Consider the following 27,605-nt stretch of genomic DNA (forward strand, 5'->3'; position numbering starts at 1 on the left):
AGAGTAGTCACACTAAATCCATTATATAAAACAGGGAATTCAGTGAACGCACTGATTTTATACACAGTAGGGAATCAGTAATTATCAAATAACCATAAAGTATACAGAAAGCATCAACATAAGTTTGGCATCTTATAACTCTGTGAAATCTTCACAAACTAGATTAGTTTTACCTATTATACATCACTGTTTTGTCTAAAATATACACAAGTGACAGTCTGAGAAGAAACTATATATGCTCAATAGCATGAAGGAGAAATCAAGCTACTCAAAGCTGAAGACAAAATTTCTACCTGAGCATAAAGGTTCGAGAACTCCACCTGAAAACAAGGCCCCTTGATATTAACCTAAAATTAATGTATAAATTACCTAGTCTTTGATAGAAACTAGTCTATGACAACCCTAAAGAATATCTGAAATTAATATGATGATGCTTCCATAAATAAAGCGGAGAGGTGGTTTCTGGCTTTCCAAAGCAACTAATTTAAAACAGTAAGAAGTGTCTAATTAATGACCTCAGGATACACTGAATTGGAAGTCTGACCTAATTTAGAACAAAATCACACTTCACTTTGGCAAAACTAGTACTGTGGTGGAAGCACTGAAAAACTGTTAACATGTAATTATCCACTCTCCATTGTGGAGGACCAGGACAAGGAAGAAGCTTAGAGACTCTAAGACTAAATTGGTTAAAAATAAACTACTAAGTTATTTGAAGGTATTAATCAAAATTATAAGCTAAATCAAGATTCGTAAGTATAATCCACAAACAGGCTTAGATGGAGCAATACTGAGCCTTAAAGACCACAGGACTCTTAGGAGAAACTCAGTGACAATGGCCAGACAAGGAAGGATGAATGCAAACTCATGCAACAAAGGTACACTACAAGAAACATGGAATATTTTTAAAAGAGCAAAGATTTCATCACAAATAATAATTCTGATGAATACATAGCAGTAACTTTTTCCCTTAAAACTCAAAGTGCTAAGTCCTTGAGACAGGCACTATGCCTTAAATCATCTACATCTCTAGCAACTAGAAAAAAAAAAACCTAGAAAAAAAAACAAGAGAAAAAATAAACGTATGTTAATGTTCTACAACTCACAGAGCATGTGTAAACATTATGAATAATGGTTATATAGTATGTGACTTCCTATCTTTGCACCTCTTGCATTTATCACCTTACTGAAGCTCAAAGAAAAAAGCATACAGAATGAAATCATGTGAAGAATTCCTCCTCACATTGTTTTCTCATATAAACTTTTCAAATTCTACTGATGTGACCATTTTCTGTCTACAAAGCTTTTCCAGTTAATAAGATTTTAGTAGGTGGCAACTGCAAGACCCTTTAGAAAAACTGAACCCTGGAAAATATTCAATCCATTCCAGCAATATCAAGCTAAAGCAAAGTCAAAAACACACATAGTGAAATGCATAAGCTTTGACATCATATTCACCAACGTCAAAGAAACTGATATCTGAAGCACAAAGAGGAAAGACAATTAAAGACAAAATAAGGAGTAGCAGAATTTCTACTACACTATGCCTGAAGACACAGAAGAGCATGGTTAACTGCTCTAAGGACCAGATCAACAGATAAACCAGGACAGATAACAATGATCTTAAGTTAGTTAACTATGAGCAATGCTCTACCACTCTAATGCAAAAGAAGCATAATACTTAGTGACTAAAAATAATAATAATAATGATAATAATGTAATAGTTAACATTTATTGAGGCTTCCTTTATGATCTATTTTACTGTCCCATTAATGCTCATGACAATCCTATGATGTAGGTACTATCACTAGCCCTACTTTACAAATGTGAAGGCCCCACTTTATAAATGTGAAAGCTAGAGAAATTAACTAAACCAAGGTCATACAGCTAGCATGTGGTAGAGCCTGGAACACAGACAAGTCTGACTCCAGAGTCCCCACTCAGCCCTTGGAAACAAAGAAATCCCCAACATTTCTTGTTACATAAAACCTTGGTTTTCTGAACTATATGTAATTATGAAGATATCATTGGTCATAATTAAAGTAAAAGGTGCAAATATACAGTGTAACAAGGGCTATCAACCTCTTTTTGGTCTCCAAACGCTGACAACATATTATTCCCCATCACAACCCAGTGATGGAGCTGAGGAGGAAATACCACCCAGCTAATCCTGATATACCCACCTTGAGAATTCCACAGTATACATACACACTTCTTTTTTTGTAAGCAGTACTACTTATGGCTCCACCCAAACCTTGCTTGTAGCTCCAAAAGATTTTTAAATAAAATGTATATTCAAAGATTTTTGCCACATTTCTCTCATGCAAGACTCACAATAAAAAAATTTCAGCACATATTTCAATATCAACTTATAATAAAGAAAACTGAATTAGTAAAATAATAATAAAATGCTATTTTTTCCTCAGGTTTCATTCAGCAGTGGTAATGATCTTGTCTCACATTCTACCACCTTGAAGAAATTTAAAGAAGGATTTTCTTTTTAGAGGACTGCTATAAAATTATCACTGACATTTTAATTAAAAAAAGACATGTATGTAGAATAAACAGGACATTTCCTCTAACAGTCTGCAGTGGCTGCTCCATTGCTTCTTTGTACAGTCTGGGTAAATCATGCAGGCTCTAACTAGACAGAGCAGCTGTATTTCACTGTCTTCAGTAATGTAATCTACATTTATCACTATTTTAATTAAGCGAATTCCTAATTTGGTACTTCCATTGCAAAGAAAAAATACCTTATTAGTTTTTTTTGGTAGACAGCATCTTGTCAGTCTTGTAAACCAGAATTTAATTTTAAACACGTTTCCTACTGCAACTGGCCATTATTTTAAAAAGAACTACCATATTTGGTTTATTAAGAGCTTGTTCATTTTCAATGTAAAGGCTTAAACATTGGTTGCTTCTTTAAAATGATTTAAAAAGATGCTTTTGCAGTTCTCAATGTTAACCCAAGTGATATACTAAAAACAATATGTGCTTTATTATAATATTAAATTCAAGGTTATTCCAAATCAATATGAAGCACAGTAAGAACCTTACAAGAAAAACAATGCTTTACAGAATGTTGAGAAAATTCAATTCAGTAGTTCTTAGAGAAAGATTATGTTTATCATCGGGTTATGTGAAATGCCTGAATATTTAGCTAAATCCATCACTGTGGAATAAAGAAGCTTTTACGTTTTGAAGACAAGTTCTGAATTTTTAAAACTTCATTTCCCATTATTATTTGTAGTTAGAACAATTTGACTTTAAAGAATAAGTATATGAATTACTCTGAAGGTGTGCTTGTTTTAAATGGTTCACAGAGAAACAGTTACTGTAATATTACGTCACTGCATTAAATTGTGAATTTTAATACATATGATATCTCGAATCTTACATATCAATAAAAAAGCCCTGATGTTAAAAAAATTTTGTAGTCAGCACACATTAATTGAGCATCTTTTATGTGCCAGGTAAAGAATTAAGTGCTTTGTATTCAAACCAAAGTAGAACAAAGCCTTTGCACAAAAGAGGGTGTGTGTGTGTGTGTGTGTGTGTGTGTGTGTGTGTACACACATATACATTTACAGTACAGTACCAAGTGATTTTTAAACTTTGTTCCTTTGAAGGGGAGGGTCTTTAGTGACCCAAGTCCACTTCGACCAGAAAAGTTCCACCTTCATCTATTTTTACACATGTCTTTTTTGCAGCCAGGTGAAGAAAGCAAAAGCCGCTTACCTAGAAAGTAGAATAAGGGCTCTAGACTACCTCTAAGAACACAGGTAAATGAAAAGTATCCTAACTGTTCCCAGATATACTGAGGGAAAAAAATAAAAGACTCCCTTTTTTTTTTGAGTTTCATTTATTATCAGTTTCACATGTTGCCAAATATTGGTTTGTGGGTAAATGTTTACCAAAGTAAAGTTAATAAACATGGCCTTTTTAAGAAGTTTGGGGATGAGGTCTGCAGGGAATTGAAAGTTAATGCACCATCTCACTTTGTCAGTCCACATTACCAAGGAATGCCATGCCAGCTTTCATATTCACATAAATCATCAGAAGTTATGAGATCAGAATTTTTAAAGAAATCTATAGTGCATTAAATGTGTTCTAGATTTATATTAAAACTTCCCCATGTAAAACAATACCACTTACCTTCACACTGATTTTTGGACTGAAGTTACCATGTGAGCATCTATAATGACTTGGCCAATTAATACACATTATCTCTCATCCCTTACAAAACCTCAAAAGATAAGCTATTTTCACTCCCGTTTGACAGATGAGAAAGCAGGCTCAGAGGTTAAGAAATGTGTTCAATATTACATAGTGAATACAAGGAGAAGCTAGGATTTGGGCCCATGCTTTTTTTATTAAAATACTTTCAGAAGCAAAATAAACTTAGCACTTGAAATTTTTCTCTTCTAATCACAGCTAAATATGATGCCTTCTATTACTATCATGTAACAGCTGTACATAAAGTTGTTTTACAATGAAAAATTTAGCTATCGACATATATGATCAAATAGGTTACCAAAAAAGAGAAAGGAAAATCTAAAATTTAAATCAATGCTAATTAATGACAAATACTTTAGTCATTGTGTAACTCCCTTAGTTTGAATTTAAATAATGTCATGTATAAAGCCTGGGTTACCCAATTCAGGAACAAGTAAAAGTTAAGTTCTAGGCAGCCCACTCAGGCTCTAATTAAATAGAAGAAATGAGTACAAAGGAACTAAATTATTTTTTGAAATACTCCTATTGGAACTCAACTTCAAAAAGATATTTCATGAAGAGACAGTAAAGCTTGTAAGATTCCTTCTATCTCAAATTACTCTGATGAATATCTGATAAAATTGAGATTTACCACTGGATAACAAGAGGTAGCCAATAATTCTAAATGAAAACTCAGAATGGTCTTTTGTTCCCTTTGTTTAAAGTAAAGCCGCTAGTGAAAAACAAGAATGTCTGCTTAGGAAAAAGGAGTCTCTTGTCTGAGCAAAACTTAAATTTAAATATCCTGCTTCTTACCTGAATATTCCAAATCATCTACATTTATCTACTGTTCACTAAAAGACTATAGAGGGCACTGTTGCATTAGCTTTGAAGCTTTACAATAGAAGCTGAGAAAAACGTCTAGAATGTGTAATTTCTTTAAAGAGTCAAATGCATGGTAATCTACTAAGCCTAATAAAGGGAAAAAAACCAAAATGTATGTTTTTCTAAAATAGGCTGAACTTCAATGGGGCAAAAAACTTAACAAAAACAACTGTCAAATTGAGAACACCGCATTGCACACATTTTGCATTTCCCTTTGTAGTGCTTTCATGAGAAAGGTAACTAATCATAGCACCTCCTTATCCAATGGAAACAGCACCCCATTGCAAAATCCTCTTCACAATCAATAGGAAAACGAATGTGGCACCTCATGCAATCCTTCCATAATTCTATCAACAGAAAGAATGCAGTCTGTTTGCATACTTTTGTCTAAAAGGCCAATTCCATTTGTCCCCTCTTTGGGAAAAATGACAGCTACAGATCCATCACCCTCACATGAAAGTAAACAAACTGCAAAAAAACAAAACAAAAAAGGATCAAAATTGAAATCCTCACCATTTTTAAACGAAATTCTATTACATGTAAAAACTCAAACTCAAAGCAAAATAGAAAAAACAAGTTTTTCTTCAGAGATGTGAACTTTATGCTATTGTGCAACAGTTAGGGGATATAAAAGAAATAAGTTATATACAACAATATTCACTAATCGTATAATTACATACAGATAGCATTCAAGCTTTCCATGTATTTTCTGTCCTCTCACATCATTCCCTGTTACAATTCTTTGCAACTAAATTCGATTAAGTACAGTGCCAAAGATCTTTTTTAATATATATGTTTGCAATGTATTAAAATGAGGCTAGTATATAAAATACAAAGCTTCTTACTACCCTACCACTTAAGTTTTTTCCACTTGTTTATTCACCAAAAATTAAAATTTTTGACATAAATAATATAAATGGGAAAGGAAAATTAAATTATTTATTTTGGTAATTTAAAAATAATGTCCTGAATTGCTGAAACACTATATAGCTATAAGAATTAAAACATCATGACCAGGGCTTCCCTGGTGGCGCAGTGGTTGAGAGTCCGCCTGCCGATGCAGGGGACACGGGTTCGTGCCCCGGTCCGGGAAGATCCCACATGCCGCGGAGCGGCTGGGCCCGTGAGCCATGGCCGCTGAGCCTGCGCATCCGGAGCCTGTGCTCCGCAACGGGAGAGGCCGCAGCAGTGGGAGGCCCGCGTACCGCAAAAAAAAAAAAAAAAAAAATCATGACCAGACTACTAGAGATAATATGTAAAATGAGAAATGCATTAATATATATCAAATCATAACACCACATTAGACGTTAGACGAATCAACATTAATAAAGGGACCATCATAAAACTAAGGCCTTGGGAATTCCCTGGCAGTACAGTGGTTAGGACTCTGCGCTTTCTACTGCCGAAGACAAGGGCCTGGGTTCAATCCCTTGTCAGGGAACTAAGATCCCACAAGCGAGCGGCTCAAAAAATAAATAAATAAATAAAATAAAACTAAGGCCTCTAATAAAGACTCCCAAATTCCCTAGAAAAACAGTATACAATTCATTTTGTCACTCTCAAACTTCCAGAGAGATTAGCACGTTCTCTGAAATCAAAGTGCAGAACTGTGAAAGTGTTAAAAATTCTTCAATAATATGCCAACCTACTCATAAATCAAAAAGAGGGGAAGGGGTTTCAGCTGGTATGTAGATTTCATTTTATTACAAAAGCCCCAGTTTAACAAGTTATTTTCAGCCAATAAAAGTCAAAAGTAAAGCATTGTTGAAGTGGCCAGCACTGACTCTAAGGCTTTAACTTATTAACTTAACCAAAATGCTACTTGAGTATTGCTCCCTTAAATTATTAATTTATGAGTTTTGCTTAGTCTCCTCCTGAGGCAAGGCAGTTTGTAGGTATATTGAGTGCATGTAAATAAACAGAAAGCTTTTATAATAGTCTAATAATACACTAAACATAATAAAACAACCTCTTTTAATGAACATTGAATGCGCAATCCTATAAACCAAGTTTATATAAATGGGCCATGTAATTTAAAGAAACTGTAAGATCCTCTAGGAAGTAAATGCATAAAACCAGAAAAATTAAACATAAGCCTATTGCTTTTCACTGATCTGATAAAATGCATACAGCAGAAACAAAGTGCTGCTGTAACTATGAAGAGTATGTCACACGCAAGTTCAAAGAAATCTAAGAGAAATGTCGTGAACTATGAGAAAATTTATTTGCAGTATTGTTCTTCATCTACCATAAGGATAATTGAAGAAGGAAAGAAAGAAAGAAAGAAAGAAAGAAAGAAAGAAAGAAAGAAAGAAAGAAAGAAAGAAAGAAAGAAAGAAAGAAAGAAAGAAAGAAAGAAAAACAGGTTATGTCTTTAATATTCAGGATATTTAAGTAGATATTTTAGTTTCCTATTATAAAAAGAAATGTAGCATACTAAAATCAACTTCGGTTAACTCTAATTTATGCAACGCTTGACTGTGAGCAATAGCTGCTAAAAGGATGCAGCATTGTTGATTCATATACAAGCATTTTACTTAACTACACTGGATAATAGCAGTGCTCCTAAAGGAGTATAAAAAGCAAAGTGATTAGCAGTCATTACTGTTAATTAGGGCTCACATTACATTCCTTGGGATGAATCTCCTTTAAGTTGAATACATGGAAAGTTTATTTTTGAAGGACTGCCAAACCTTGCCTAGGTAAGTAGTGGAATAAGCCGTCAACTACCAGTAAGCAAAATAAAAAACAGGGACAGATCAGCATCCAATTAGTATGTCTAAGTTTTTAAACAGGAAAAGGGTTGAGGAGAATGAGTAAAACTGGAAACTCATACTTCACATTCTGCAATCTCACTGATAAAAGGAGGAAATGGTGTGTTTATCAAACTTGCTGTGAGCGCACAGTTCATTCAGAGTCCTGTAAACAATCGCCTGGCTGCCCACTTCCAAATGCATGTGAAAATCTTTGGGATTCAGAGCGTCATATTCAGCAAGCAAGGTCACTCTACTGATGCCCTGGAAATGGGAAATTAGGAAAACGTGGCAATCAGAGGTTTAGGGCTGACCAGAAAAAGCCCTGAGGCTGGCTCACCATCTTTCACCACCAGTCAGGCTGTCTCTGCCTATTCAATATTAAAACAACAGGGCTGCAAGTGAATGAAAAGAACCCCACACACCTAAGTGGGACATTGGCTTTCTTGTTTAGAAAATGATAGGCATTTGTCACAGAAGGAAAAAACAAACAAAAAAACAAACAAACAAACAAACCCCTCAAACACAGCTTTCAAGAACGAGCTCTAAAAAGAAAAGAAAAACAGGCTCCTGATGAAGCTTCAATAAAGGACCTGGGGAATGGCAACATCCTGTTGATTATCAGGTTTCCTTGACTCCTATACCATTCTGTGCATTTTAAGATGGAAGCCAAATCTTCAACAAAGAAGCTTCAAAAGCAATGCATGCTCATTAGAGGAAAGAATCAAAAATTCCAATGTGCAAAAATTACACCAATGCTCTTAATACTTTCCATATACAGACTTAAAAATTTATCCTTCAGATCTTTTTCTATGCATATATTTGTACAAATACTTTTACAAAAATGTAATTATACCATACAGAGTATTTGGTACTCCATTTCCTTCTAATAATAATATATATATAGATATATTTCTGCAACTTCAGTATCCACTGTATGGATACACCATAATTTAGTTTGCCAGTCATTTCTAAATCTTTCAGTACAACTTTATTTCCTTAGAATATATCCCCCAAAGTGGAAGGGCTGGATAAAGAGACAGTGTATTTTTTGTTGTCTAATGAGTTCTGCCAAATTACCCTCAGAAAGGCTGAACCAATTTCTAGGGCTGTTGGCAGCACATAAAAGTACTCACTTCTCCAAAACCAGTATCATTTCTTAATCCTGCCCAAGTGATAGCTGCATTTTTGAGTTAGTGAGGTTGAACATTTTTTGGCTATTTGAATTTCTTTCTCTGTGAAATGCCTGTTCATATCCTTAGCCCATTTCTCTATTTGCAGACCAGCTTTTAAACATCCCAAGAAAAAGTGATGAAAAGAACTCATCAAATGCTACTTTACGGGATCACCAAAAAGAGATTATTTTAAAGACAAGATGGCAATTGTATGGACACTAAAACACCCTATTAGGATTGGTAACTGAACACGTAGTTATTTTACAACATATTATATTATAGAAGAAGACTTCCCAACCCACCTAAAAAGAAAAAGAAAAATTAAAAACTGAACTGGTTTAACAGATAACTAATAAGAACCTGCTGTATAAAAATAGAATAAAATTCAAAAAAATAAAAACTGAACTGGTTTTGCAAATATTATTTCAATGAAGCTATCTTTGCTTTCCATAAATGCAGAAGCTATCACACCAAGGTGGCAACATCAGCAATGTTCTGTTGCTGTTGTTATCTTTTTGCTTTTCCGTTATTCCAGGAAAAAATTTGAATACAAAAAACTTTGAAGTACCTTATTAGCTACTTTGATAAGTCAAGGAAGGAGGCTGTAACTATAAATGATAGACAAGTTCCTCATGCTATTATCCTGGATCAAGTAATCAATAAAATGTGTCTTTCTTGAGAAAAGTACTAAATATAAGGAAAAAAATGAAAACTGCCCTCCTTCCCTAAAAAGTCCATTCAATTTAGGGCCTTTTCTCATAGAATCAAGAAACTGACAATGCAGCCAAATATACCAATTCCTAATTCATCTTCAGAACCAGGTTTAGATTAGAATGTAATTTCAAGCTACAGATCATGTCTTTTCTTTTTCAAACAATAGCCTAAAAACTTGAAAAGCTGTTACCTAAACCAGCGCTTCTCAAAAAAAGTTAAGGACCACTTTTTTAAAAAAGATTTCCAAACCTACAAAGACCAACACTTTTGTAAAATACAATTAAAATGAATTACAAAAGAAAAAACTAAAAAGATAAAAAACACAAGGCCAAATTTTTATTATTAGATTCAACAAATAGAAAATTACTCTCAAATTACTATAAAAGTTTCTAAATACTTATCTTCAATTTCTATAAATAGCTGACCTTGCGCCAACAGCAAACACTTCTTGGACTAGCACCAGCCCCTAGACCATACTCTGAGTAGCAATAATCTAAAACTATTCTGAGAGCTTTGAAATGAGATGAGATCGCAGATGATAGATCATTTTAATCCAAGACATAGTAACTCCACCTCCCCTTATCAAACCACATACCTGCCCCTCTGTCTCACTGCTAATTCACACATGCCTTATTGGTCTATATATGTATTGTTATATGGTAATATCTGCATGAATTAACACATATGTAATGCTGGGAGACAGCAGAACACAGTGATTAAAAGTACATGTTCTACTTTCTAGCTGTGTAACCTTGGACAAGTTACTTAACCTCTGTACCTCAATGACATATCTGTAACACAGGGATAATAAACCAGGGTTGAGGTAAGGATAAATTAGAATATAATGTGTAGAGATTAGAACAGTGCCTGGCAGGTAGTGCTACATGAACAATAGCAACTATAATTACAATAAGACAAAAATAATTGAAGAAAAATCACATGGCTCTGGGCTTTCTAACAATCAATATAAAGAGGAAACTAAAATGAGTTGTGTGATTTAGTGTTCATACAATAAAAACCGTCTTAATAGTTATAGTAAGGCAAACCATTATAAAGACTAAGTCCTGAGAGAAATTTCACCCTTGGATCGTTATAAAGTTGAACATGTAATATGGTGAAAATCTTCAACAGCATCCCTAGGGCAAATACACAATGACAAATTCTGCACACCTCTTATGGACAAGGCACCATGATGAACACTGCAGAGTATCCAAAGTTGAAAAACACAAAGTTGTGCCTTCAAGAGGCTATAAACTGACAAGGAAGATATAATACATATGCAAATAATGATGTAAAACAAGGCATAATGTAATAACAACCCAAAAGAGTAACTAAACACAAAAGAAATTCAAAAAGAGAAAGCTACATTTGAGAAAATCAGGAACACTGCTTTTTTGTATCCCTATCCTTTTCTCTTTGAACATAAAATCCAAAGGCTTATTAAGGACCATCCAGAACACACACAAGGTCCAAGCCTGTTGGCCCTTCTCTGGTCATCATTTCCTACCTGAAATTATAAGATGCTACTTTTCACTCTATTATTTTTGAGATCTTAATATTTTTCTTGAGAAATGCCTGACATCCCCATCTGCTCTCAGATGCTACCTCCATAGTACTTTCCCCTTCACTCTTTGGAAGCCACAGAAGCTCCCTCTGATCTCATAGCAAATAGTTCAGTGGACAATAGATTCCTAATCTGAGTAGTCATGTGTACCCCTAGGCTACAAGGCTTTCTGAAATTGATGGTTAAAATAGTAGTTCTTAAACTTTTGAAAAGAACAGATCACTGTGAGTCTATGATAAAAATTTGGACCTCTCCCCAGAAAAATTTACATTCACAAAAAATTTGCACAAAATTTCAGGGTTCAAAAACACCTCTCCCCTCTAAATTAAGAAATCGTGTCTTAAAGTATCAAGTTATCTTGCACTGAAGTCCACTAGCCTGATTCTTACTAGCTTTCTGTGATCAAGCCCAGGTTATATGACCACTCAAAATCAGTACAACTTGGGTGAGGGTTAAGAAGTCACAAAAATGACTGTGAAACCAATAAAAATCATTAGAGGAGGGAAACTGTGAAAGGCTCAAAAGGGAAGACCATGGGTTATGTACAAAGTGATGATGATTCTTCCTCGTCTCCTCACCACCTTGCAAAATTAGTATGTAGGAAAGAATTCACAAGGGAACTGGTTTTAAAAGAGACCACAGACCATTTCAATGGCTCTAGAACTAATCTTATAGTAGGCAGCAAAGTATTTTGCACAAGGAAGGGAAAATAAATGTCTGATAAATAGTTCTCCCTCTTCTGATTTGTCTCTATTTTTATAGAAATCCATAGGGATCAATATTAGCTAAATTTTGTGAAGGTTAGATAGACTCAGATTAGTAAGTCTAATTTAACAACTGCTCATTCAGCACCTACTCTGTGCACAAAGTACACAAAGTGACCACATGCCTCAGCACCATAGATTCTATGAATAAGGGTAGGAAAATTCTGCTGGCATTGAAAGGTAAATTGCTCTTACATACAGGAGTGCACATAATTGTCCCATTTTACTGCCTCTGGACATTCTAAGAGCCATTTTTTAAATCTGTTAATTCTTTACATACTATTTCAAAAGTCAAAATTCTCTATATTTAGTTCATTAACCCTCAATGAAAGTCCTTGCTTAAGGCTTTTTACAAATGAGTTAATAGCAAATATACTGCTTTGATTTTAAAAATAAGCATAGTTTAATCCTAAAAGAACACGCCAAAATAATTTTTAATGGAAAAAAAAGCATCTATTAATAAGAACCTTTGTCATCTTTGGGTTCACTTCTTTATCTTCTTTTGAAACAATCCATGCCTCAGTTTACTCATATAGGAAACTAGACAGAAAACATTATTTCCACACATCTCTTGGAAGGTTGAACTATCTGGCTGAAAGAGTCTAAAAAAGACTCAGAGGGCCAAAAATTAAGGCAACAAATGTAGTAGAATAAATTCAATCCAATATATAATATAAATTTGCCCCCATTAAAACCTCTTTCACAATTTGAACGATTACCATTCTTTTTCTTCTCTGCATTAATGTACTAATAAAGTCAAGAGGAATTACACTCATCTCCATGCCAACTTGCAGCTACTACTTAATATTAATATACTAATGGAAATTTGTATGCGATGAAAAAATTGACTTTATTTAGCTGTACTGGATTATTTTGGAAGCTAGGGAATAAAGGAGAAAGAAAATCTGAGACTGACATGAAGTTGACAGGCTTTAAAAAAAACTAACTTATACAGCATCTTTTTTTCTAGAAACTTAAAGAGGCTCTCATATATTTTCTCATTTATTCTCAAAACAGATAAAAAGGATAAAAGGAAGATATATCCAAATTTTACAGATGGAAAAACTGAATTCCAGAGGAGAACAGTTGAACACAATGCCTGTATAGTCCGTAAGAAATAAAAAAGAATGAAATACAATCCTTGCCCCTTGAAGTAATTATAACCTTTAAACAAAAACCCACAACAAAAACAAATTACACAACAAAACAGAGCCAGTAGCTCTGGATATCAAGATAAATTAAGTACTATACGAGAAATACAATGTTACATGAAAGGTCCAGAGAGGAAGATATTACATTCAGTGGGGGCATATCAAGGATGACATCAAGAAGGAGATGCCATGTTAAAGAAGGAATTGGAGAGGAAATTCCTGAATTTATTCAGGAAACGGAATAAAACATAGCACTCGGCAGGAAAGACAAGGACTATATGGGGAAGAATGAGTTCTGACAATAGTCTAGTGCAGGTGGAACACAGGTTCTATGTGGGGGAATACTGGGAAAATATGAAAGATAAGATGAAGTCATATTGCAGAGCACCTAGGGGGTCAATGGTAAACAGCAAAGGTTTTTGATGAGGAGACAAATGTGACTGGATCTACACTCTAGAAAGACTAACCTGGCAGGAGTTTGCATTATAGATACATTATAGAGTGTGAGAGAGTGGAGAAAGACCATGGTAATTTGAATCCCACCTACATGTATGACTATTATGTTAAAAGCATCAATATCATACATTGTACTTCCCTGTAGGTGCTTTTATTTAGAGTCAAGAAATATGATGGACTATTTTAGCTGATGTGTACTACATACAACCCTATGAAGAAAATGTAAAAGGACCATCAAGACAAACATTTATTAAGAGTTAATCTTGATTAAATGAACCCAGATTGATATGAAGCACCTTCTATACCATCCTATACCAGATTAAAGAGATGACAAAGATAGGGTGCTGCAAAATTGAGGATCACAATATTTGTAATAGACAGCTATTGTAATTCATTTCATTATCAACAGTGCCCAGTGAAAGCTGAGTAGATTAGCCATGGAACTGTCAGTTTACAAGGTACCTTACATAGACTCCTTGTCACTTTTTATTTAAATATTACCATCAAGCCCTATTAACCCACCTCTTCAATGTCCTCTTCAACTTTCCCACTGGTACTCCCCCAGTTCAGGTCCTCAGAACCTTTCAGCTAGCCGAGTATCTCAATTTTCAATTTGAACTCCTCATCTCCAGAATTCCACTTCCCTAATCCATTTCTTACATTATTAGTGGTTCAAGCTAATGGCCTTCAACCATATAATTCTATGTCATTTCTTTTGCAAAATCCTTCAAGGTAGTGGCTTTCAAACTTGTTTGAGCGTGACAATTTATTTAACAGTAAGAAACACATATATACATGTAATGTTAACAGCCTAGCATGCACACACACGTGTGTGCATGTTTCCCAAAATAATAATTAACCTTACTACATACACTTCATTTTGATATTTTCTATTTTATTCTAGCCTCTTTCATTTAAAGGAAAAAAATGTGACCACTAAACTGAGTTTGGAAAATACCGCCTTAGGGACTCTTCACTGCCTGAACTTGGTCTAAAATTTAAGACAGTCTTTTTTGTGGCTTCAACCTACCTTTTCAGACTTATTTCCCACTACTCCTTGAACTCTTGAGCTCTAGCCAAGAGCTAGGCTCTAGCCTAATATATCTCATGATTTCCTGCTTCCATGACTGTGGCTAAACTATGCCCTTAATTTGCAACATTCTCTTGGTCATTTTCCATGCCTGCCTTTGTCAAAATTGAAACAACCTTTAAGGATATCAAATGTAACTTCCCCTGTAAAGCCTCTCCTGATTCCCCAACATGGGACTTTTTTCTCCTCTGAATCCCCAAGCCTATTAAATGCACACTCTAATGGCAGCTCTACATTATATTAGTTTCTTTGTGTATGTGTCTTACCTCATTAGGGTCTGTGAAGGCAGAGACTATATCTTGTACATTTCTTTACTCTACAGTAGTGGTACATTATAAGCATCCAATTAATGTTTGCAAAATGAAAGACATAAAAGTCTCTAAATGGTAGTAGTATAGATTAAAGTTAACAGGAAAAGTCAAGGTCAACTAACACATCCCTTTAATTCACTCAATTTTTTCACATGTCACAGAACAAGCCCCTATTAAATCATTTCTTACCAATAAAAAAGATAAGCTCTAAATATTTATTGATATTATCATTGATTTTATGGCTACTTTATGATTAAGGCACTACAAACTTGCTGAATGAAGACATTCCTTACTTAAAAGGGAAAGTTGACATAAAAAGTTCAGTTCAAGACCTATCATATTATTGTGTGACCACCAATAAAGTCCTATGTAACAAAAAATGTAAAGATAACAATAAAGGAATAAAGTAATTTATACTTATAAATCTTTGTAATGTGTTCTCAGTCATTTAATAGAGAACATAACAAAGACATGGTAAACAACAGGTCTAGAAATGAAATAATAGACTGTAGGACAGAACCATACATGTAGCATCTTAGACAACACAACTCCAGAAGTAGACATCAACAAAAGGTTTCTTAAAAAATAAATAGTAGCATAGTCCAAAAAGTTAATAGGACACAAACATCAGAGGTTGAAAAGCATAAAAGCAAGAAATTTGAAAGACAAGACAAACATACCCAACATACTTTAAAATATATAGAGTAGATGATAAGATAGAAAGAAATCTATAATTCGTAGAAGAAAGGAATACAAGGACATAAAAATTAGTTGGTAAATTTATAGAGAGGCAATGAATCAGGCAAAAGATAAAAAGAAAGAGTATATAAGTGCATGTGTAATATACACACACATTCATTGATACTAAGTGGAGAAAGTTCAAAGTTGAGGAGACAGAACGATAGTTTTGCTAGAATGAAGGAGTCACGTTTTCCAGGCTTTAGGGGAAATCTATAGATGAAGACTCTAGACCTGTGATAAGTTTACAAACTGTAATAATTGATGAGTATGATCCAACATTTTATTTCCAGACAGATCATCCATCATGTACTTTCTCATGCATAGTTGACTTTACCATTAAAAGGGCCAGAGATGGCACAGCCTCAATAAAGCCACACCTGGGAGTCAAAATGACACTGGCCTGTGCTAATTCAGAGTTTTCCTATTTGGAGTCCAGAATCAATACTAGCAAAGCATTTCTTGTGCCAAGGGACTAGGCTTAATGTCCAAAATCTTGGGAACCAACAGGACTTGAGGCAAGCTGTGCAATGTTGAAGAGCCAGAAGCAATCTGTACAGGACTATGGGCCTGTTTAATTAGCTCTATGGGTTCTTCCTGAAAATCTTAAGGCCATCTTATATGTGCCTCCCGCTCTAAACCCTTTGGATTTGCCTCAAGCTACCCATTATCTAGGGTTTTTCCCTGAGATTCAAAGTGAAAAGAGATCCACAAAGTAATTTTCCACCATAATAAGCAGGTTTTCTAAGGTATATATATGAAAAATAACTTGAAAAAGTGTCTGCTTAGCATTTTTATAAAACATTCTGCAGCTGGAAATTATTCTTGGTAGACTTAGTGGTGACTGCCAAATCTGATAGGACACCCTATTTTGAAAAGTTTCACTATGATGAAAAAAAGTTTCACTTCTATTTAAGCTTCTAAATGAAAAAAGTAAAATGAATTTGCCAATGGTTTTACATCATATTTTTAAACAATGTTGTGGCTCCCCTGCATTAGATAAATTATTATATAAAAATAATTTGTTAAATTTTGGACTAATTTGTTCAACTATCCTTTAAAAGCCATCCATATGCCAGGAAAATAGCTGGACACTAGAGATATAAAAATGAAGAGTACTGAGGTTGTCTTTGAGGGCCTCACAGTCTAGCAAGAGACAATCATAAAAACAATCCTAGTATTGATAAAATCCTAAGAAGCACAGTAGAGGTATGGACAAGCTGCCAAGGAAGAGACAGGAAGGTGAATTAGAGCCTATTCCATAGAAGGGTATGAAGCAACAAGAGATTCTTCAGGAGAACAAACAGATAAAGGCGTAGAAAAGCATAGGCAAAGACTCAGATATGAAAAAGCAATCTCCTGGAAACCTAATTAGTTCATTATAACTCAAACCCAGAAGCTTGTGTGGGAATGGCAGGATCAGGATCAGACAGGTAGGCTTGCAAGGGCCTCTTCCTAAAGAGTCTTTTTTTGCCAGGCTAATGTGTTTGGACTTTATCTTAAGGGTGGGTTATTTAAGTATGTATGCAGATCAGCTGATGACAATGTGGTAGCAAGGCTGGAGGGTGCACAAGGCAATATTGAAGGCAAGTGGGCCAGTTAGAAGACCTGCACAGTACAGATAAAGAAACCATTTATGGTGAGAATGAAGTCAAAGGGTCAACTTCCGAAGTCATAGAAGTAATATCAAAAGGTCTTGTAGATCAAATGGTTATGGTTGGGGTGGGAGGCAACTGAGAGAAAGTGGAAGTCTGGTAGTGAGGCCCCAGGTTAGACTTGGGTGATGGGGTAAATGACGATGTTTTCAACTAAGAGGGAAATACAGAAAAGGGAGCAAGTTTGTGCAGAAAGATAATGAATAAGTTTTGAACTTGTTGAGTTTACCATGCCTACAGGATATTGAGGGGAGAAATCATGAGCAACTGAATATATAGGTCCTAGAGTATAAGCTTACTGTTGTAGCTCCAGTGGTCAACTATTTTTGAAAGAAGCCAAGAAGGAAGGAAGACAGGGAGGGAGGAAAGAAAAGAAGGGGGGGAGGGGTGGGGAGAAAAGGAGGAAGATCTCGAAAGAACCATTTAGAATGGTTCTCAAGTTTGTAAGCAGTTGGAACCTATTTATTCTCAGGAAACTTGTTACTCTTTACCCTCTACCACAGTTCAGCCTTCTACCGGCCACAGCCTGCTTTATATTTGGAGACCTACCCTTCCAACAGTGGGTTCTGTTCTTCCCACAGATCCACAGTAGATGTGGTTATAGCAATCAAGACTCAGTCTCTTGCTCCACGAATGGCACAGGATCTAGGCCTGTCCAATCAAATGAAATCATTTTCTCCCAACAACAACGCGTTCATGGATGATACATGTCAGGCCACTGAGTGACAATGAAACATAAGTGGATTTTCCCTCTAGCTATTTAAGATTAGAGCTTTTCCTACTAGGTAGGCACTAGAAAGAATGTAACTGTGAACCATCTTATAACTACAAGGGTCCAGACTGAGAATAGAATCAAAAGAAAAGAAAGGCAAGAGATAAAAACAGCCCAGCAGGCGGGTTGGTCACATAGTTTGTATCCTGTTTCTAATCTACTTGAAGCTAAACTTATCTTTAGGTCATCGTCAGTAAATTCTCTTTTTATTTAAACTAGCTTGAACATTACTTTCTGCTCCTTATAATCAAAAGAGTTCTGACCAATACAAAGAGTAAAGTAGCAATTGATGCTTTCTAAAAATTTTAAATTAATATCCAGTTTTAAAAAATAAGTTTTTCACAAGCCTGTCTATCAATAGTAAATATTCTATCTAAAAAAGAAAAAAGATCATTATTCACTTATTGTTGTATTCAAATTACAAGTGTCCACTAGGTAACCTAACATCATCAATACCAAGATAAAATGCCTAATGCAAAAAGGAACATGAAAGAAGAAAAGTACCAAAGATTAGAAGAGGAAGACTGAAATTGAATACTCAACTTAGGGAAGAATATTAAATGAATTCCATTGTAATGAAATTAAGACATATTTCTGGATCAAGAGATTCCATTAAAATGAAAACAAAGTTATAATCTCCAAAAAACAAAGAAAACAGGGGGGAGACACCAATGGAAAAGGAATTTCATTTAGTTTTCTTGAGTCAGAAAGCAGAAGAATAAGGAACAACAACTGATAAATCAACAGAGGAAGCTGTAACCTACTGTTTGTATGGAAGAGAAGAAAGCCAAGAAAGGAACCAAACGAGGCCACATTATTCTGAACTCTAGGTATAACAAGGATGAAATGTGAGGCTGGAAAAACTCTAATGTCAAAAGCATTCACAGTCAGCTTTCCTCTTGCTTTATGCTTAGATATGAACAAGTAACCGAGACATTTGAGAAAAGTCTACAACATGAAAGAGAAAGAAACATGAGAAAAAAAACCCAAAGAAAACATGAATATTTTAGGGAATGAAAGATAATGTTTAAATCTCTAATCTGTATTTTAAAATGGATGTAGGGACGTTATATCTATAGAAGAAAAAACAGATTGTTATTAAAAAAGGAACAACCAATAAACAAGTTCTTGGCTACTGAAAATATGATTGCTAAAATAAAAAGAAAATTTCAACAAGAAAGCAGGTCATTTAAAGTGGAAACCTCACAGAATGTACAACAAAAAGATACAGAGATGGAAAGTATGTGAAAAAAGACAAGAGACATGAAAATTCAATCTGGGAGATTTAAAGTCTGACCAGTGAGGGTACCAGCAAAAGGGAATAAAGAAAGTCAAGGGGGGTAAATCATCAAACAAATAATGGAAGAGCATTTTGCAGAGCCATCCTCACACTGCAATTCTATTGACTCTGCCATGTTTTGTGTGTCATATTTGACAGCATATTCTCTTCCCTGCCACCCCCCCAAAAAAGCCACAACAGTTCTAGGTCTCATATCCACACATCCCTCTGCACAGGAGAAATACCTTATCTTCTGCCAACAATCCATCATCTTAGGCTTCATTCTATTTGGTACAATGCAGGTTAACAAAACCATCCCTGACCTAATGGCTACAGCCAGAATGCCATGTTGTGACTGGCTTTCACCTGCATTAATGCCACCCTAAACCATCATTAAGAGAAAGACGACAGAGATATGCTGCTATTCAATAGGAAGTTGCAGAAGGGATACAGGGGAAACAACCTTCAATTTCCAGTGCACCGTTATGACATTTCAGCATGTCAAACATAAAGACACAATCATAAAAGATAACAGAGAAGAAAAACAAGTCAGCTGGGGCTTCCCTGGTGGTGCAGTGTTTAAGAATCCACCTACCAATGCAGGGGACACAGGTTCGAGTTCTGGTCCGGGAAGAACTCACGTGCCGCAGAGCAACTGAGCCCATGTGCCACAACTACTGAGCCCCCGTGCCACAACTACGGAAGCCCGCATCCTAGAGTCTGTGCTCTGCAACAGGAGAAGCCACCACAATGAGAAGCCCGCGTACCACAATGAAGAGTAGCCCTTGCTCGACGCAACTAAAGAAAACCTGTGTGCAGCAACGAAGACACAACGCAGACAAAAATAAATTAATTAATTAATTTTAAAAAACAGTCAGCTAACAAGGAACAAATATCATATTAGCATCAAACTTCTCACTGGCAAAATGCTAGGGGACAATGGAGCAATGCCTTCAATGATTTGAGGAAAAATAACCTTCATTCTAAAATATTAAATTCAACCAATTTATCAATCAAATATGAGGGCAGAATAAGAACATTTTCAAAACCCAAGGATTTGAAAGTAATTTCTCTAAGGAAGTCTCTTAATGATGGATTCCACTGAAATTAGGGAATAAACCAAGAAAGAGGCCGATATGAGATCCAGTAAGAAGTGGCTCCCAACAGGTGGAGAAAGAAAGAATACATGATCCCTAAACATATTCTCCATAGAGATATGATGTTTAGATGTATCCTTCAGTAACTCTTTCATTGCTTTATGTGAATTAAAAGGAAAACACCCACACAATTTGAAAATTACTATATTTTCAGGAAATAATACAAGTTATCTATATATCAAACTAATCCAGATGAGAACCAAAATGACATTTTAATATTAAAGAAATTCTAAAGAATAAAAGACTAGCTATATGATAACCAGATATTTTGAAAACAGCTTGATATAAATATATACATATATATATACCTGTCATAATCACCTGACAATCTATGAGACATAAAGGCTTATTGTATTTCTATTAGTTTTCATGACTTCTAGAAAATAGTTAGGAAACTTTTAATTCTGTAAATTCTTCTAAGTCTTTCTACTTATTTTCAGCAATTAGTCAATTAAACTCTTTGCAAAAACAAGTACCTCCTACTCAAAAATTAGCTCTAATATTTGGGGGGGAAAAAGAGTTTTACAAAAACAAAAGACTGACATACATATGAAAGTCACAAAACTGCAACCTGTTATAAATGAATGCTTAAAATGAAAATGAATCTAAATGCTTTCAATTCTTCATTAATATTCAAAGGATTAAAAAAATGCAATTCCATCTTTTCCTTAGAACAAGTGAAGTCTAACTTGAAGAATTATAGCTCCTCTTAATTCGTTTTTTCCATAATTACTCAATTATTCATTAGAATATGTAAGACCTCTATTGGAATCTTTGCACCGTGTTTTATAAATGGATTTAACTATAAAAGCCTGGTTATACAATCTCTTCCATAAAAGCAATATATTTCCAATATTTATGTCCTTAAAATATCCTATAGTAAAATTAATATTTTTGCACAGGAAAAGAAGGAACTATTTAGTCCCTGACAACCTGATAACATCTCTTTCAGCTATAGTTATAATTATCATGTAGGAACTTCCAAAGCAGAAGTTGTCAAGATTTAACATTAGCATTAATTTATGTCGTAACTGACGGTTACTATAAAGATAATGGCAAAGCATCCATTTCTCCAAAGACAGCATGGATTGAAAGGGAAATTTCTTCTTAATTACTACTAATCAGCCCATTTTTAATTAAATTGATTAGTAATTTATTATCTTTCCCTTTCTCGGAAGCCTGTTATTATCATGTAGTTTCTCCAAAGTTATCAGTTACCAGGGATTTTTAAGCAATCCAATTACCTCTAGTGTTGAGTCCCACCATTCTATAATATTGGTTTATGCTAAAAACTTAATACACAGTTTCTCTGTACCCTGAGAAAGAAATTTTGAAAATGCAGAATTCGCGCTCAGTATTTCACACCTCAAAGTGAATGCTGTCAAGGTTTTAGTTGTGCACATGGCAAGAAGTGAAAACTTCTTTTATGCCTTCCCCTTTGTTTGATAATCAAAATAGTTGTTATTAGCATGTACATCCCCAGAGGGAAGAAATCAGGTCCCTGTGATTTCCTTTGAAAAGTATCTACTTCTTATGCCATCCATAACTAGACAGTAAATTATGTAACAATTCTAAGTGTTTTCCCTACCAGTTTCTTTTTTAAGTAACTGACTATCAATGAGAATGAAAAGATAAAAGATAACTGCTTAATATAAAAGAATCTCTATTAATTAACATTTACTAAGTATAGTACTTACTAGATATATGAGTCCCATACTTTCTCTCCTAAATTTTCTGTCTAGAGAAATTAATAATGAATGCACATTGACTGCCAAACTCTTATATATAAGGACTTAAGTATTTAATTCATACCTCTTACTAACTTAAAGTAAGGCTCAGTCTCTCCCTTTCTTTAGGTCTATTTAAATTTTACCATATCAGAAAGGTCTTGCTTAACCACACCCTGCCATCACTCGTGATCACCTTGACTCTGCTTCATACTTCTTCATAGAACTCTTCACCACCAAGCATATAATTTGTTTGCTTATTGTCTGACTCCTTCTACTGGAAAGTAAGCTCCAACAAAACAGGACTTAGTTTGATCTGTTCATTGCCGTATTCTCAGTGCCTAGAACTATATATAACAAGCACATAGTAGGCATTCAAAAAGTACTTGCTAAAAACATGACTGAAAGGTCATCAGCTCCAAAATCCTAAGGAGAACTTAATTAAATATCATTTGATAGTTATGGGTGCCAGACTACACCAAAAGTTCTATTTTTAAATACTATGTAATATAAAGGCATAGTAATAGTTTTCTAACCAAAAAGACAAAATATCCTTTCAAAGGACAGTTGGGCTACTAGCAGTTGTAAATTATTTATTACTAAATAATTCAGTAAATGTAATTTACTAAATTACACACTAAATTCAGTAAAGGTAATTAGTCACTGCATACCTTAACAAGTTTCAAAAGCTCATAAAGATCTTCAACCTCATCACCTTCACATTTGGTGTACACTCGTCCTGTATCCATGCTCTTTCCTCTTATGGTGCGGCGATAGAGGGGAAGAGCCATTGCTTCTGCATACAAATCAATGGCATGATGACCCACTGTCTGATACATGTAGCTATCCAGTTCATCTGACCCCACTGCAACAATTAAAGTGGAAATAATCAGTCAAACAGAGTGAAAGAGAGTGGATTTGAAAGTCCACTGAAGTTTTACTGCTTGGAGAGCAGTCAACACAGTAAAAGCTTACTATACTATATCTCTCTTCAGTTACTAAATGAAATAAAATATATAAGAGTTGCACATTTGTTCAAGCTGCATCCAGTTCACATCAGCTCTGGTCATTTCTACCGCAATTAGAAATACAAGTATACATAAATTTTTGAAACTATATATACAACGTTTAAAGAGAAGAGTAATGTATGAAGCAAATTTTGAATAGTTTATTCGATTAAAGATTTTATTACATAAATATACTTTCAAATCATTCAAACTTATTCATGAAGTCACCTAGAGTTGTAGAAGAAACTCTTAATTAAATACGTACTTAGGAGAGGGGGAAGATAGTGGAAGAGTAAGATGCGGAGATCACCTTCCTCCCCACAGATACACCAGAAATACATCTACCCGTGGAACAACTCCTACAGAACACCTACTGAACGCTGGCAGAAGATCTCAGACCTCCCAAAAGGCAAGAAACTGCCCACGTACATGGGTAGGGAAAAAGAAAAAAGGAAAAACAGAGACAAAAGAATAGAGACGGGACCTGCACCAGTGGGAGGGAGCTGTGAAGGAGGAAAGGTTTCCACACACTAGGAAGCCCCTTCGCGGGCGGAGACTGTGGGGGGCGGAGGGGGTTAAGCTTCGGAGCCATGGAGGAGAGCACAGCAACAGGGGTGCGGAGGGCAAAGAGGTGAGCAAAGCGGAGAGATTCCCACACAGCGGATCGGTGCCAACCGGCACAAACCAGCCCGAGAGGCTTGTCTGCTCACCCGCCGGGGCAGGTGGGGCTGGGAGCTGAGGCTCTGGCTTCAGTTGGAGAGCAGGGAGAGCACTGGGGTTCACAGCATGAACACAGCCTGCAGGGGGTTAGTGCACCACGGCTAGCCGGGAGGGAGTCCGGGGAAAAGTCTGGACCTTACAAAGAGGCAAGAGACTTTTTCTTCCCTCTTTGTTTCCCGGTGCGCGAGGAGAGGGGATTAAGAGCGCTGCTTAAAGGAGCTCCAGAGACGGGCGCGAGCCACGGCTAACAGCGCTGACCCCAAAGACGGGCATGAGACGCTAAGGCTGCTGCTGCCCCCACCAACAAGCCTGTGTGCGAGCACAGGTCACTATCCACACCTCCCTTCCCGGGAGCCTGTGCAGACCGCCACCGCCAGGGTCCCCTGATCCAGGGACAACTTCCCCGGGAGAACGCACAGCGCGCCTCAGGCTGGTGCAACGTCCTGCTGGCCTCTGCCGCCGCAGGCTCGCGCCGCATCTGCACCCCTCCCTCCCCCCGGCCTGAGTGAACCAGAGCCCCCGAAGCAGCTGCTCCTTTAATCCCGTCATGTCTGAGCGAAGAACAGATGCCCTGCGCCAACCTACACGCAGAGGCAGGGCCAAATCCAAAGCTGAGCCCCAGGAACTGTGCAAACAAAGAAGAGAAAGGGAAATCTCTCCCAGCAGCCTCAGAAGCAGCGGATTAAAGCTCCACAATCAACTTGATGTACCCTGCATCTGTGGAATACCTGAATAGACAACGAATTATCCCAAATTGAGGAGGTGGACTTTGAGAGCAAGATTTATTATTTTTTCCCCTTTTCCTCTTTTTCTGGGTGTGTATGTATATGCTTCTCTGTGAGATTTTGCCTGTATAGCTTTGCTTCCATCATTTGTCCTAGGGTTCTATCCATCCGTTTTTTTTTTTTTCTTTAAAAAAATTTTTTTTCTTAATAATTACTTTTTATTTTAATAACTTTATTTTATCTTATTTTATTTTATTAGATCCTCTTTCTTTCTTTCTTATTTTCTTTCTACTTTTTCCCCCTTTTATTCTGAGCCGTGTGGATGACAGGCTCTTGGTGCTGCAGCCAGGAGTCAGTGTTGTGCCTCTGAGGTGGGAGACACAACTTCAGGACACTGGTCCACAAGAGACCTCCCAGCTCCACATAATATCAAAAGGCGAAAATCTCCCAGAGATCTCAATCTCAACACTAGCACCCAGCTCCACTCAACAACCAGCAAGCTACAGTGCTGGACACCCTATGCCAAACAACTAGCAAGACAGGAACACAACCCCATGCATTAGCAGAGAGGCTGCCTAAAATCATAATAAGTCCACAGACACCCCAAAACACACCACCAGACGTGGACTTCCCCACCAAAAAGACAAGATCCAGCCTCATCCACCAGAACACAGGCACTAGTCCCCTCCACCAGGAAGCGTACATAACCCACTGAACCAACTTCAACCACTGGGGACAGACACCAAAAACAACGGGAACTACGAACCTGCAGCCTGCAAAAAAGAGACCCCAAACACAGTAAGATAAGCAAAATGAGAAGACAGAAAAACACACAGCAGATGAAGGAGCAAGACGAAAACCCACCGGACCTAACAAATGAAGAGGAAATAGGCAGTCTACCTGAAAAAGAATTCAAAATAATGATAGTAAAGATGATCCAAAATCTTGGAAATAGAATAGAGAAAATGCAAGAAACATTTAACAAGGACCTAGAAGAACTAAAGATGAAACAAGCAATGATGAACAACACAATAAATGAAATTAAAAATACTCTAGATGGGATCAATAGCAGAATAACTGAGGCAGAAGAACGGATAAGTGACCTGGAAGATAAAATAGTGGAAATAACTACTGCAGAGCAGAATAAAACAAAAAAGAATGAAAAGAACTGAGGACAGTCTCAGAGACCTCTGGGACAACATTAAATGCACCAACATTCGAATTATAGGGGTTCCAGAAGAAGAAGAGAAAAAGAAAGGGACTGAGAAAATATCTGAAGAGATTATAGTTGAAAACTTCCCTAATATGGGAAAGGAAATAGTTAATCAAGTCCAGGAAGCACAGAGAGTCCCATACAGGATAAATCCAAGGAGAAACACAACAAGACACATATTAATCAAACTGTCAAAAATTAAATACAAAGAAAACATATTAAAAGCAGCAAGGGAAAAACAACAAATAACACAAAAGGGAATCCCCATAAGGTTAACAGCTGATCTTTCAGCAGAAACTCTGCAAGCCAGAAGGGACTGGCAGGACATATTTAAAGTGATGAAGGAGAAAAATCTGCAACCAAGATTACTCTACCCAGCAAGGATCTCATTCAGATTTGATGGAGAAATTAAAACCTTTACAGACAAGCAAAAGCTGAGACAGTTCAGCACCACCAAACCAGCTTTACAACAAATGCTAAAGGAACTTCTCTAGGCAAGAAACACAAGAGAAGGAAAAGACCTACAATAACGAACCCCAAACAATTAAGAAAATGGGAAAAGGAACATACATATCGATAATTACCTTAAATGTAAATGGACTAAATGCTCCCACCAAAAGACAGAGACTGGCTGAATGGATACAAAAATAAGACCCATATATTTGCTGTCTACAAGAGACCCACTTCAGACCTAGAGACACATACAGACTGAAAGTATTGGGATGGAACAAGATATTCCATGCAAATGGAAACCAAAAGAAAGCTGGAGTAGCACTTCTCATATCAGACAAAATAGACTTTAAAATAAAGACTATTACAAGAGACAAAGAAGGACACTACATAATGATCAAGGGATCAATCCAAGAAGAAGATATAACAATTGTAAATATTTATGCACCCAACATAGGAGCACCTCAATACATAAGGCAAATACTAACAGCCATAAAAGGGGAAATCCAGTCACACATTCATAGTAGGGGACTTTAACACCCCACTTTCATCAATGCACAGATCACCCAAGATGAAAATAAATAAGGAAACACAAGCTTTAAATGATACATTAAACAAGATTGACTTAATTGATATTTATAGGACATTCCACCCCAAAACAACAGAATACACATTTTTCTCAAGTGCTCATGGAACATTCTCCAGGATAGATCATATCTTGGGTCACACATCAACCCTTGGTAAATTTAAGAAAATTGAAATTGTATCAAGTATCTTTTCCAACCACAACGCTATAAGACTAGATATTACAGGAAAAGATCTGTAAAAAATACAAACACACGGAGGCTAAACAATAAACTACTTAATAACGAAGTGATCACTGAAGAAATGAAAGAGGAAATCAAAAAATACCTAGAAAAAAATGACAATGGAGACACGATGACCCAAAACCTATGGGATGCAGCAAAAGCAGTTCTAAGAGGGAAGTTTATAGCAATACAGTCCTACCTTAAGAAACAGGAAACACCTCGAATAAACAACCTAACCTTGCACCTAAAGCAATTAGAGAAAGTAGAACAAAAAA

The 27,605-nt window shown here is 36.0% G+C and overlaps 1 protein-coding gene across 1 annotated transcript in view; it reads right to left on the minus strand.

Annotated features, from left to right (window-relative positions):
* DPH6 (diphthamine biosynthesis 6) overlaps positions 1-27,605 on the minus strand; it is a 179,223-nt gene that overhangs the window by 140,240 nt on the left and 11,378 nt on the right. Inside the window, exon 3 of the mRNA XM_082681668.1 lies at positions 23,078-23,271. Coding sequence (XP_082537794.1) covers positions 23,078-23,271 — 194 coding nt within the window. The remainder of the gene's footprint in view (positions 1-23,077; positions 23,272-27,605) is intronic.

Source organism: Grampus griseus (assembly GCF_964374135.1).
Source record: "Grampus griseus genome assembly, chromosome: 2".
NCBI lineage: Eukaryota > Metazoa > Chordata > Mammalia > Artiodactyla > Delphinidae > Grampus > Grampus griseus.